Raw genomic sequence first — 14481 nt, forward strand, 5'->3', positions numbered from 1 at the left:
TTGGGGTTTCAGAACCTGGTACCTCCGCAGATTTTCAGACAGGTTCTGGGGATCTGAACTCAGGACCTTTTGCTTACTTGAAAGGCACTTTATCAAGCTATCTATTTTCCCAGTCCTCTTCTCTTTAGAGTTAAGAACAAGAAGGGCTCAGAGAAGGGATTTACAGGAGTAGGCCATGCTTCTTTTATCAAAGGCCTTACACATGCTCAGGTGTGGCTGAGGAACTGCTCTAAAACTACCTGCACACCGGAAGAACTTCCCAGAAGACTCATTCTTTGCCAAGGCCGAACCCTCTCCCAGCTGGGAGAAGAAAGGCTCATTTGCCCTGGGATCCCACACAGGAAACCTGAAGGGGCCACTTAGTTCCACAAACGTGGGGGCTGGGTCTCCTCGCTGTAGGAACCAGGCCAAGGAAGCACCATGTTCCCACCAAGTTTAACTGCTGCCTCACCAAAAAGCAAAATAAGGTGACGCCTTGGCCCCAGTTGATCTGTGCTAGCAACTTGGCTGGGGGGGGGGGGGGGGGCAAGGTGAGCCTGTGCTAAATCTCTGGCTGCTTCCAACTTCCACCTACAGGTGACCAACCAGTGCCAAAGCTAACCCTTAAAACCCCCTCAAGAAAGGAGCCCAGTGAAGGCACTGAGCCACTGACTCTTTGCCAAGTGGCTTTTTTACTTGGGGATCAAGCAGAGCCTCGCTCAAGCCATGCAAGTATTCTACATTGAGCCACACCCCCCAAGCCCTGGTGCGTATCTGTTAATTTGGGTACCCACGTCTTGTAGAGCTCTTCCATAATGCACCCTGGGTCTGCCTCCAAGAAGATAAACATGCCCTGTCCCCCACACCCCAGTGGCAGCAGTACAAGGACATTTAATCTAGGGCTTCAAGCTTCAGGGCTTTTCTAAACAGGTCACCTTGGGACAGACTGGCCAATGGCCACGGAGTGTGGCCAAGTTCCTGGTTAGCAAGTGTTTTTGTGTGATGAAGTTAAAAAAATGAGAACAATAAACAGATGCCCACCCCCACCCACAAGGGAAAAAATTCTCTGGAAGTATGCTCTTGGTTTGGTTTGTTTAAAACAATGCTGGAAAGGAGGGGCATGCCAAAGATGCATTTCTGGCCCATGGTACCATGCTGTGTTCCACCAAATGTGTAAATGCATCACACACGCGCGCGCACACACACACACACACACACAGTGATTATAGATAGTAGTAATGAGAACATTAGAATAAACACAGGCACACGTACACATGCATCAATCAGGAGAAGCTTGAGTTCAAGACAAGCCTGGGCTAAATACCAAGGCTCTATCTCCCAAAAAAAGGGGGGGACTGACTGGTCAGATGAACACTTCTTTACCACAGCCCTACTTCCAAGTAAGGGAACCCTGTACCTCCCCCAGGAGGAAGACTCATAAAAGGCTCATCCACAGTTGTTGGGGGTGTGATGGGCCCTAAATTATAGTGGAAAAGAAGGAAGCAGAGTGTATAGCCACCATATCCCAGCCCTCGATGTCTGGCTCAGACACAACATTGAGATGTCTTGGGCTTTCTACTGCTCTGATAAAAACACAAAACCAAGGCAACTTTTGGAAGAATGGGTTTATCCTGGTTTTACAGTTCCAGAGAACCAGGTTCCATAATGGTGGGGACAGAAGGTGGCAGACACGGTGGCTGAATCTGGAAGTTGAGAGCCAAGGGCTCACACCTCAAATCTCAAACAGAGAGCCAAAAGAGCAGACTCAAAATGGTGCCAGTTTTTAAACTCTGAAGGCCTTCCCCTAGTAACAAGCTTCCCTAGAAAGGCCACACCCGCTAAGACTCCCCAAACACCACTAACTGGGAACCAAGTATTCAAATGCTAGAGAACATGGGAGACATTTATGATTCAAACCTTCACAACACGTGTATATATGTATGTATGTTTACATGTACACACACAAACATTCAAGAGATAAAGGCAGGGCTTTTGCTTGAGTGACCATTATTCTGGCTTCCAACAAGAACCTCATACCCAATCCATTCCTGCCACTGAGAGTCAACAGCTGGGTTTCCTGTCCCCATCACATTGGCTTATGACAATGGCTGGAGTACACTCTGTACAGAGGGACTGGGTGGCAGCTGCTTTATTGCCCCAATCCTGCTTGTAGGGCACAGCTAACTTCTGAACTGCCAAGGTGGAGCAATTTTTATTCCCATTAGATGGGAAGCTGATTTCTTGAGAAACCCCCATTTAGAGTTGTAAAATTAAAACAAGCTAACAATCCTATAGAGTCAGGTATGTGAGCACAAGAGGCTTCTGTTTTCTTGAAAGCAGGTAGTCTTTAGGACCTTACAGGGGCGGATGACAGCAACCATCCAGACACAAGAGCAAGCCAAGTGAGGACACAGGTCTGGCCAAAACTGATACCAACTCCCCTCTGAGCTGGCTATCAACATACCAGGAAGGACCTTCATCATGACTAATGATCTGCTGCATTTATTTGGGGAGGGTACAGCCTAACATTCCCTCAGGATTCCCTTTGACTTGACTTTTACTCATAGTTATTTTGTTTGTTTGTTTGTTTGTTTTTGAGACAGGGTTTCTCTGTGTAGTCCTGGCCATCTTGGAACTCACTCTGTTGACCAGGCTGGCCTCAAACTCAGAGATCCACCTGCCTCTGCCACCCAAGTGCTAGGATTAAAGGCCTGCGCCACCACTGCCTGATACCCTTTGACTTTAAAAGCCATCAAAAGCAGTGCCCCCAAACCTCTGTCACCTGTTCAGTCAAGGATGTTAGAATACTAAAGAAACCAACCAGGGGTACGCCAGGGGATGAGCACAACCGCCCACAGGTTGATTAGTATAAAGAAAAACCTGTCCCTGTACACAGTGAGGATTCAACAAGCACCATCTTAACCATGTGATCCAACAAGGGAACTAGCTGATATACTTTTTCCTGCCCGTTCTGGTGACAGAAATGACCAACTTCACCGGTTACATGTTGATCATTTTTTTCCCCTTTGAGACATGGTTTTTCTGTGTAGCCCTCCAAAGTAGAATTCACTCCAAACCCACAGAGATCCACCTGCTTCTGACTCCTGAGTGCTGGTATTACAGGAGTGTGCTACCACCACAAGGCTTAATCAAACTTCTTAAAGCTATGCTTATTAAGTGTGAGGTACCAATTAAATCCAGGCTATGGAATGCTCTCCAGGACAAATGGACTCCATTCTTAAAATGTCAGTGTCTTATGTTAAAGAAATGGCTCAGTGGTTAAGAGCACTTGTTGCTCTTGTAGAAGACCTGGGTTCAGTTCCCAAAACGTACATGATGGCTCACAACCTGTAAGATCTGATGCCCTCTTCTGACTTCCTTGGGCACCAGGAATGCACATGGGACTCAACATACATGCACGCAAAATACTCATATACTTAAATAATCTAAAAAAAACTTTTAAATGTCAATTTCTCAAATGGCCAAGAGATACACTGTTCTACACTCAAGGCAGCCAGGACAAAAAGCCTGCGTGGAAACTTTGGGAACCCTTACAGAAACAGAATACAGACAGTACATATAATAGTTAAAGAGTCTAGGAAAGACAGAGAGGGAGTAAGGAAGCAGAGCATGACGCAGTATCAACTGCTCTGTCTGGGGAGACCCCACAGTGCCTACTACCACACTGCCTAAACACTTGAGCAGTCATACAAATGAGGGTGGGTGACCACAGCTCTGCAATACTAGGGTGCCTTGCTTCCCTGTGTCATTCAGAATGCCCGTCCGAGAAGAGTGGCCAAGGGGCGCAGGGTAGGTATATCCAAACTCAGAAGCACACAGTCCATGGCAAACCCTTGATACACCTGCTTACCTGCTGTGTGGGCATTTCTTAACCCAACTGAATCTTAATTTCCTTACTGAAATGAGTCCTATATGTGGTTGCACACTTCTCAACTCCCAGCTAAACCCAGGAAGTTGATCAAAAGTTCAATGTCATCACTGGCTACCTGGGAAGATCCTGCTTTGATATAAAGTAAAAAATTACTAAGGAAGCAGTTAGTTCAGTGATGATAAAATGCTTGCCTAGCATGCCTACCTTTGACCCTCAGTACCACGAACACAAACAAACCATAGGTACCTACTGAAGAAGTACAAAGAAGCCTTACATCTAGCATGTAGTTTGTGAGTCTTAGAAATGTGGTTGAGGGCTGACCCTGTCACTGTAGATCCATGGTTCTCAACCTGTGGGTCACAATATTTACATTACTATTCATAGACGATACTTGTGTTATTTACCTGGTATTTACGTTACTATTCATAAGAGTAGCAAAATTACAGTTATAAAGTAGCGGTGAAAATAATTTTATGGTTTTAAGGTTGAGAACCACTAGCTCTAGATGCTTTCATGGACCATTTAAACTGCCTTTTAAAGTAGAAACTGGATACACTTTAACACACTGGTATCTGAAAATCTCTGTGAGAACAGTGGTTTGTGCAGGCCCCAGGACTGCTGGCAGCAGGGATGGTGTACCCCCCTTCAGACAGCACCACAGACACACCCCAGCACTGCGCTCCTTGGGTTTCTTCAGGTATGTTATTTAAATGCACACACATCCACAAGTGTGTACGTGAGAACTTTCTGTTCGTTTCCTCCCTCACCTTTAGCAGTTTTAGGAGAGAATTTACCTTGTCCCTTTACTTTGCCACATCTAAGAAGCAAGAAACCACAGGATATAGGTAGCAGGAGCAAGCAGTACCTGGGGGCAGAAAGATTTCGATGACTGCACAGCAGAGCCCCTCTCTGGAGGACTGGAGGACTGTGTATCCAGCACTGTCTATCCCAGACCCAAGGCCTCTTCTGCAGCGAGCTCTAGCCGATGACTTGCTTTTGCTAGTCAGCACACCCCAGCCCTCCATCAGGCAAGCAGCCTCTGTGCAAGGAGGCTCACCTCACTGCCATAGGAAAGGAACACTGGTGAGCACTTCCATAGGACTGGAAAAGCCAGAGCTGAAGAAGCCGGGACAGCAGGCTCGGAGTATGTGGGAGGGAGCCTGGTCTCATGAGTTTAATGTGGGTCTGGACTCTAAAGCTCTGCCTCAGAAAATAAGAACTAGAAATAAAAACTCTTCTCAAAGATGGTGGTAGCACAGTCAGTCTCTCCTCTGCCCAGGGGAGACCGAAGTGCAACAAAGGCCTTCTCTTTCAGACTAACAGGCCCCACGTGTGCTATAATCAGCTCCGTAGACACTGTGAGTAATGTCACCAGGTCTCTACAGAATCCCCCGCTCCTCGGCATCAGATCTGTCACCTACCAGCGAGAGACAGGAGAACCCAATCCTGTGCTTTCGATGGGTAACAGGTCACATAAGTCATGGCCTGGCCATACCATTGAACACTCACACCATAAAGAACAATACTTACTACTGAAGTAGTAGACACGTGGAACAAACTCTGCCCAGCATCCCATTCATGCCCTTCTTAAATGTTACTGTGGCTTACACACATGCAAATCCACAGAGAACGACTGGAGAGACGCACAGTGCAGGATGCAATATGCAGCTGGGAGACCGTTCTCTGTGCAATACTTGTAAAGGTTCCTAAGAGGCCACTGGCAGTCTGGGGATTAGGAACTATTGGTATAGGCATGTTCCTGGACAAAGGTTCCAGCCCACCAAGGGGCTTGGCTCTACCCTGGGTAAAAGAAGTCCTGCCCAAACCATCCTCTGCTCAGACAAACTGACTTCTGGGCAGTTATGTCAGAGTACCAGTGGGAAGAGGGGCCAGCAGCATCTTGGAAAGGAGGCTCTGAGGTCAGAGTGCACTTTGTAGGGAGGAGGCTGAAATACACTATCCAAGAATCCCATGCAGGATCAAATCCCCACTTCAGTGGGGAAGGATAATTTTGCAGGCTAACCCCTACCGGTGAATTAATTCAGGAAACAGGTGAGACTGATCTTATTCTACTTTTCCATCCCCACTCCAATCACAAACCTTACTCCTGCCTCCAGGGAAGGACTATGCCCAATACTGTGCTTACCTTCCTCTGGGTGCCCTGGGGGCCACTGAATAAATAGCCCTGCCAGCTCAGGGAGCATACTAAGGCTCTATGTGCTACAAGGATAAAAACATGAAATGATTCTGAAAGCAATTCTTAATGGGAACAAAGAAGTAGAAGGGATCTATTCGGGGTATCTCTGAAGACCGAGTTACCCACCCACCATTCCACTGTAGGCCCTAGGGCCATGCAGGAGTCTCCAGATGCAGGAGGCTTGCTGCTTAATGGAGTAGATTTTCTGAAGTCCTCCATTTCCACCTCAAATCCCTGGGCCTCCAAAACCACCTGCTCCTGGCCTTGCTGCTCCTCCAAAAGTAAGATTAGCAAATCTCCCAAGTACGGGCTGAGCGGTTCCAATTACATAAACAAGTGCCTTGGATTGGGGCATTTGCCCTAACATCAGCTCCTGAGATGGGAGAGGCAGGGGTCCACAGGACTTAGGGAGCTAAGCAAGAGGGGCAGGCAGCTCTTTGCAAACAACTGTACAGGTGCTCACACCAAAGGAAAGCCCTGGCTAGGGACCCTTGCCCTTCCCAAAGGCACTAAACATAACAGTCCCCACACCCCACCGCCCCACCCCACCTTTCCCGGTGATCATGGCACATGTCACCAAACCACAGCGACGTTTGGGAACAGCTACACAGAGCGGCTGGCTACTTGTTAACTAAGGTGGGTATAATAATCACTCCTGCCAAAAACTATTATTGGGGCGGAGTTAATGTGACATGGCCTCAGTCAGCCGCTGCCCGCTGTGACCCAAAACCAAACCATAATCACCCCAGAACCAAAGCCTACTTGGAAGGCCCTGGGACCACCTTGCTGGATTCTCCCTTCTGTACCCAACACACTCTGCATTTAAGCGCAGTAAGGTAGGCAATGGCTTCCCAGAGGTTGAACCAGACTCCACCCAGAGGCAAGCATTTGAGAGATTCAACTATCCTCACTGGACTCACCTGGGTACCAAACAAAACGCAGCCTAGACTTCCAAACCCCCGCTCTCTAGAGGGCCTAGAACCCTACGGTCACCCGAAAGTGGCACCTCCCTCTAATCTCAGCACCCAAGAAGGGCGGCCCCGGTTGCCTACCCTTGATCATATAGCACACTATTGGCACTCAAAAGAAGGCCGGCTCTAGCCTCTTCTACCTGCTCTGAGCTTCCTGGCGCTCTGGAGAGAATGGTTCCCTCCCACTAAGGAAGATGCGGTCCTCAGCGCCCCCAAACGTTTTCTAAACGCCAACTGAGACTGAAAGGATAAGCGAGGCAACCAGGAAAACATCTTGGACCAAACCCGCCCACGCCAGCCAGCCCCTCCCTTCAGAAAAGCCCTCTGCATTTCACCAGATCTGCAAGTGGGAAGTCACGGTGAAATATTCTGCACCAAGATTTCTCAATCCGATAGTTGGTGGCCGAACACCCCAAACCCCACCCAGCACTCTTGGTTCATCAGGTTCTGAACCCCGCTCTGCTCCTCCCCCATGGCCACACCCACCCCGGCGGCCGCTTTTCCTAGCACAACTGGGAGCCCTACACAAACCCCACCCACCCACTGGGCTCGCACACCATTAATTTTGACTCTGAACGCCTGGAAATGGCCCGGCTTTCATTCAATCCCGTCACCTGCCACGCGGTTTGAGCGGTCACAGCAAAGAACTGGGACCAACCATTCCACCCCCGCCACTGCGGTAAAAGTTCGCCTAGGGAGCCCCTAGCCTAGAAGTAGGCAGAGCTCGGGCACGCCCCGTTACGAATGTACGGGCAGAAAGGCCTTGAGCTCTAGCCCCCACAGCTTCAGTGTTTTCCCGTGCTTTTTGGTCAGCCACTCAACTGTTTTGACAACAAAAAAAGTACAGCCCCTGGTAACAAAGCAACGGAACTAAGTGTTTTTGCAGTGAACTTGCCTCAAGGCTGTAAAAATAAAAGCTTACAGAAGAGTTTCCGTGAGCTTAAAGAAAATGCAGTTAAAGGTCTGCACCGCTGTGTTAAAGCCAAACACGAGGGGAAGAGCTTCCATATATACGAATCAACTACCAAGAGATGGGCCCGAGCGAAACGAAGCGATGCCCAGGAACCACAGAAGCGAGTGACCTTACGCCACCCCCAGGTTGCAGGCTCTGACCGGCTGCCCTGGTACAGGTGCCACCGTCAGTTCAGGAGCAGGTGAAAGTTGGACCAGAAAGGGCAGTAAAGAGATCGCGCCTTCGTAGAGAAAGCGCAGCCCCCCTGCGACCAGGCGCGCCCCCGCCGGCCGGATGGGCTGGGGCGCCTACAAAGAGCCGCGGGTGGGGAGCGAGGACTGGGACCGCCCCCCGCGTCGGCAAGAGCCGCCGCTGGGTCGGGTTGCGACAAATTAAACCTTAGAGCGCTGGAAAAATTACAGGAAGAAGAGAGCGAAGAATGTGCCGAGTGGCTGAAGGGATCCCTGTCCCCGGGTGAACTTCGCCCGCGCGGGCCGGCCCCTCCCTAGCCAGAGAGTAACCGGAGGCTTGGGGAGAGGATAGCGAGGCTCCAGCCCCGGGAGCACCCACGCCCCAATCGTGGCGCGCCGCCCCCCAACCTCCCCACCCCCCGCAACCTCGAGCGCACCTGCCCGCGCCGCCCGCAGCCCGGGATGACGACATACACCCCGCGGCCCCGCCCCAAGAACCCGGGAGGGGGCGTGCCCGATGGGGGCGCGGTCGTCGAGAGGGCGCCGGCTCCGAGCGCCCCAGCCGGCCAGCGTCACGCGAGGCCGGAGCACCAGGGCAGGGGCGCGGCCGCGATCGCCTTCAGCTCACGGCTCCCCGCCCCCGACCCCTCTAGCGCTGGGCCGAGAGCTCTGGGGGCGTGGCTGTCCCCGAGCAGTCCCTAGTCCGCTCGTTCGCGGCGTTCGTGCTGCCCCACTGACCTGTGTGAGTTCTCAGGTGCGCCTTGAGGTGCGAAGATTTCCCGTAAACTTTCTCGCAGCCCGCGTAGTGGCACTTGTGCTTCCTCTGCGGGGACTCGAGGTCCGCGCGACTCCGGCCCCGCCGACCCCTTTGTCTGAGGCCGGGCTCGCCGCTCCCCGCGGGGCCGGGCTCCGGCTCCAGAGCCGCCTCGGGCTCGCTCCACGCGGGGCTGGGGGGCGCGGCCGGCGCGCCTGCTTGTCCGGGGGAGGCGGGCTCTGGGGCGGGCGGTGGCGCAGGGGGCGCGGGCGGCAGGCGGCAGGGGGTCCTCGCCTTGCGCGCAGCGGCCCCTTCTCGGCGTTCCGCGGGGGCGGGCGCCGGTGCCTGCTGGTTGAGGTCCGCTAGGATCCGTGCCACCACGAAAAGCGAGGCGCTGTCCTTGCCGTCGCAGCGCTCGTCAACGCGGGGCAGTGTGGGGGCGGCGGCGGCCGCGCCCTCGGGACGGGGCTCTGGCCCTTCCCGCGGCTCGTGCACGACTGCGCGGCTGGACATAGACACGAGGCACTCGGCGGCAAAGTGATCCACATAGGCGGCGGCTGCCATGCTGTGGGCTCGGGCGCGCGGTGCTCTCGCAGAAGTCGTCAGCGGCGCATCCGCACCCACGGCCTCCGGAGAGCGGCGGGGGGCGGGGGCGCGGCGCGCCCTCTTCTCCGGCTGGGCTGGGCTAGGCTGGGCGCGCAGCCGCTTCTGCCGTCACCCGCGCGGCTCCGCGTCCGCCTGGCTGGGTACTGGAGGGTAAGCGCATGGGGGGCTCCGACGAAGAGGGTCCGCGTGCGGCGTCAGGGCCGGCTTGTCTCATGGATGTCGAGCGGCGACGTTAGGCGCGACCCCTGCAAGTTGCGGTCGTAGTTCCACCGTGCATTGTGGCAGGCGGGACAGCCTCCGTGCGCGCCGCGGCTCGGTGTGGGCGGACCGGCCCCGGGGGTGGGCGGGGCCGGGGCCACATCTGGACCCGACGTCAGCCCCCAGCCACATCCTGGCGGCGCAGGTTACAGGCGGCAGCGGCCGCAGGGAGCAGCGCGCACGAAGGGGGCGGGGAGCCTGGAGCGCGCACCAGAGGGACGGTGCGGTCGCGCGCCCGCGCCTTGGGAGGGGCGTGGCCGGCGGAATACGCGACCACCATTGGCTGTTGAGTACTCTATCTCGCCAATCCGGGCCTCCGGAGGGCCCTACTGGCCGCGGGACTTGCGCGCGCCAGTGGGCGTGCCCCTGAACCGGCAGGAGGAGGGGCGGAAATCGGAGCCCAGCGCGGGGCACGGTGACGCACGACGTTCGAGGGTGGCGGGCCACGGTGTAGCGGCGCAGGGCTGGGGCGCGTGCCTCCCGCAGCGGGAACCCCGCCGGGCCTTTCCATGCCAGAGTTTTTGTGCGCAGGCAGCCGTGGGTGGCGCGAGCATGGCAAGGCTGCGGAGGGCACCCTGTGGTCGCTCCGCCCTCTAGGAGCGCGAGGGAGGTGGCGTATCGGTCTCGCCGGGACCCAGGCGGCCGGCCTCGCCTATGGGCGGGACACTGCCCCTCCTCACCCCACCGCAGCGTTCTCGGGTGGCTGGGCTGTGGTGTTGCAGCCTCCGGCCACTTTCACACTCTGCCCCTATGAGCTCCAGTCTTCGGTGCAACCCGGGCGAGATCCAAGTCACCACCCGGGTCGCCCCGCCCCCGCGCGGCCGCGCTGCCCTTGAGCCTATGTTAACCTGGCTGGTGCAGGGCCCACTACTGCCAGTGCTAAGAGAGTGAGCTACGTGCTGGGGCTGCGGTCGCGGCTGTTCAGGGAACGCGGGGCCCCTTCCTCCCCCTTCCTGCCCCAGGCCTGCTGCCAACTTCTCCAGGCCGCCCCTCTCCCACCGCGGTCGTGGAGGCTTCAAACACCACCAGCTGCGAGGACCCCGCCCAGGGCGCCCCACCCATCCACTGTCTGGGCCTCTAAAGGAAATGCTCAGCTGCGCCCCGCCGGGTCCTTCCAACCAGGCCACCTTACTCTAAAGTCTAGACACACACATTCATATTCTTTCTCTCGGAATACGCTAGGCCGTCATGAGAGAGACGATAGCTTCCTACTACCTTTGAACCGATCTTAAAACACTTTTCAGGAGCTGGTCACAGCTGGTCTGTGACCTGTGAAAACAGGGTCAGCAGCCTCTGCTTTTTCATTGTGGGTGGTGCCAAACGTAAGTCACCAGCAAGTCTGGGAAGCCGTCCGATGGTCCACCCTAGTGAACTAAAGCAGAGACAGTCACCTCACTGGCAAAATGAAGAACCATGGTTCTGATTTCAAGTTCTTTGACTTCTGTTAATCATGGGAAACTGAGCAATTTGGGATTTTCAGTTGTGAAACTAATGTTAACATCTGAGCGCTCCCGAGTGCTACCACATCACATACCCTCAATTTCCTCACCGTTGGGCTGCTGTCTCGTGGAGAAGCTGGATCAAGGCTCTGTAGGAGGGTCTCGACTTGGCAGAAAGTCATCTTTGTTCCAGGCAGATTGTGTTGATGACATTTAAGAGACTGTGTCCTGACCAAGTGATGACTCAGAATGTTCCTCTGTTCCCACCACATGCCACAGGCAGTCATTTCATTGGGAAAGAGCTGGCCCCTACACCGCCTTTCCGACCATGTGTTCTTTCCTGACCCTCTGCAATCGGGAATTCTACAGTCTTTAGTGCTGTCCTTGTGGCTTCTACCTGCACTGGTGAACCTTCCTAGGAATGCACTATTATAGGCATTGGATTCTTACTCATAGGCTTCTTTGGTAGCTTGAGTCAACGGACCATTGCTCTGATGCACCCCATCCAAGCTTCCTTTTGATAGTGGCCTCCCAAAGGGTTTCCCCTGTGCACGTGGGGCATTTTATGTACAACAGTCAGCATCCCTAAGAACATAATGATTGGAGTCTCAAGCCTGGCGTTTCTTGTCCCAAGCACAGATGGAAATATCCTAAGGGTACAGTTCTGCTCTCCAGTGAACAGCTCATAGCTATAGGTCCATGTTTCCTTACTAGTAAGATTTTAACAACAATGCCATAGGTAAGTGAGAGTAAGGATAGTTCTTTTTAGCTGGAAACAAGGGGGGGGAAATACAACAGGTTGGACCAAGTGAGAGGAAGTGAGTCATGAAAACACTAAGGATGGGTGAGGTTATGGGGTGAAGGTGGTAGTTGCGTCGACTTGAACTGCCATTCGGTGCCTCTGAAACAATCCCAACGATAAGACAAAAATCTCAACTGTAAGACAAAGATGAACAAGGACAGAAACAGGAGAGGAAGCAGCAGCAGTCAGTAAAGCTAAAAAGTCCCCACAGACTCACAAAAATGAAAGCCTGACATAGGAAGGCAAGTTTCCTCAGAAGGTTTTCAAATGGTGGCCCTAGGCACCTCTGGACTTGGAAGGGAAGGGGCTTTGAAATAAGAATGGCTGCCCAAGAGTCTTTTCCCAGAGATGCTCAGGTACCCTGCCAGCCCTGCGCCGTCTTACAGCAACCCCCTTCCTCTTTCCAAGGAGAAGCTGCAGCTATCTCAAGACAAGTCCTCCAACACAGTGGCGGAGGCAGCGGCACAACACGGGAACCAGGATTAAGTGCACATGTGTCTACTGACATCTGCAAGCCCCTTTCAGGGGTTTAGTGGCACAGGGAGCCAGGAGCCTAGGAGAGGTTTTTGGTCCGAACAAGCCAGGCCAGTGGGAACCCTCAGCACATTCTCAAATCCATGACTGCTCAAGTGTCCAATTAACATACTACAGAGAAGGCCACACTGAAAGATGCCACTTGTCACAGAACTTCTGATTGATCTCAGTCCTTCCCAGACAAATGGGAGTGGGCAGATAAGCTGACCAGACCTGTCAAGAAAGCCTGCATCAGGAAATGCAAGCTTCAGTACGTTTTTGTTTTGCTCTTTGTTTGTTTTTAAAATAAGTTATAGCAAACAACCATGGAGAGAGAGAGAGAGAGAGAGAGAGAGAGAGAGAGAGAGAGAGAGAGAGAGGTAAACGTCAACAAAACTATCAATAGTATCAATAGAGAAATGTAAAAGGATACCACAATCTGCAAAAGAGAAATAAGTGTGAGGACGTAGTAGGGAGTAAAAGAAAGCGTCCTTGGAGCTGTAAAAGAGCAGCAAACGTATAAATGGCCAAGTCTTTAGGGGAAAGACTGGGAGAGAGCATTAACCAGAAAGAATTCACAGCAACATAAAGTGGAGAGAAGAGAAGGGGAAAGATCTCTAAAACTGTGAGCCAAAATAACTGTTTTCTGGGTGGGGCAGTAGTGGCACCCGCCTTTGATCCCAGAACTCTGGGAGACGGAGGCAGACGGATCTCTGAGTTCAAGGCCAGCCTGGTCTACAGTGTGAGTTCCAGGACAGTTAGGGCTACACAGAGAGTTCCTGTCTTGAAAAAAAAAAAACCCAAAACTATTTCCTGTTTTAAAATTTATCCCAGATATTGTTATGGCAACAAAGATAGCACACTATTTGACAGCGATCTTTAAGTAGGAATATACACTGATTAGAGTAACAGATACAAGGTGTTTCTGTGCTATGCCTTTGGATGGCTGACAGCACAGTAGGTTTTTTGTACCAACACCCCAGGTAAGTAATTCGTTACTCTGTGATCATTGCCATAGCTGGCACTTGGAAGTGGCAGGACTCTATTAGGGAGTCTTTCAGGGATCATGGTGGTGTATGTTGTCTATAACAGACAGAAACTCCGTTACACAGCCTGACTGCATTTTTAGATGCAAGTGGTTTCAAAAAGTTTCCTTCCCCTTTACGGGGAAATGGATCCATTCTCTTGATAGGAGCTACCTGAGGTCATGAGTCACCGAAATGAGGATGAGAAAAGGGCATATGATCTGGGAAGCAAGGCATTAGACAGAGGATAGAGCAGAGAGGAAGCTCCAGCCAGGAGCTGCCCTAATGCTTGCTCAAGAGCTTGGAGTGGCAGCGTCCTCCGCCAGTCAGAAGGGGCTGGCTGTGCAGCCGATCTCTGTTTCTGGCATATTGCACATCCATCAGGAGGTGCCTGTGATCAGCAGGTGGATGGAAGAGCCTCTGACTGCAGTGTGCTGGTTGCCATGGCAGAGGGAGATGAGGAATGTTAACCTTGCTGTGTCGCTTACCTCCTCCCCCTGCATAAGATGCAGCTCCTCTCTGGGTGGCCTGACCCAACCTGAAGTGCCTTTTTAATCTGGAATGGAAGGAATTCACTGAGACACATTGTGCAGCATCCAACTTAAAGCCCAGAACCTCTGTAGGATGATCTGATTTCTTCATATAGCCCATGTGGTTCCTTGTGGTCAAGAGGCCTATAATTTAAAAGAATGTTGTCAGTACCCCATCCCTCACTATGTTATAGGTGGTATTAAGAAATGACAGAACCGCCAGGCGGGACACACGCCTTTAATCCCAGCCCTCGGGAGGCAGAGGCAGGTGGATCTCTGTGAGCTCAAGGTCAGCCTGGACTACAAGAACTAGTTCCAGGACAGGCTCCAAAGCTACAGAGAAACCCTGTCTCGAAAAACCAAAAAAGAAGG

At 52.7% G+C, this 14481-nt stretch overlaps 1 protein-coding gene across 1 annotated transcript in view; it reads right to left on the reverse strand.

Moving 5' to 3' along the window:
* Positions 1 to 9883, reverse strand: part of Klf13 (Kruppel like factor 13) — a 51600-nt gene extending 41717 nt beyond the window's left edge. The window contains exon 1 of the mRNA XM_038313537.2: positions 8921 to 9883. Coding sequence (XP_038169465.1) covers positions 8921 to 9500 — 580 coding nt within the window. The 5' untranslated portion in view covers positions 9501 to 9883. The remainder of the gene's footprint in view (positions 1 to 8920) is intronic.
* Between the last annotated feature and the right edge of the window lie 4598 nt (positions 9884 to 14481).

Source organism: Arvicola amphibius, chromosome 12 (genome assembly GCF_903992535.2).
Source record: "Arvicola amphibius chromosome 12, mArvAmp1.2, whole genome shotgun sequence".
NCBI classification, from domain to species: Eukaryota; Metazoa; Chordata; class Mammalia; order Rodentia; family Cricetidae; genus Arvicola; species Arvicola amphibius.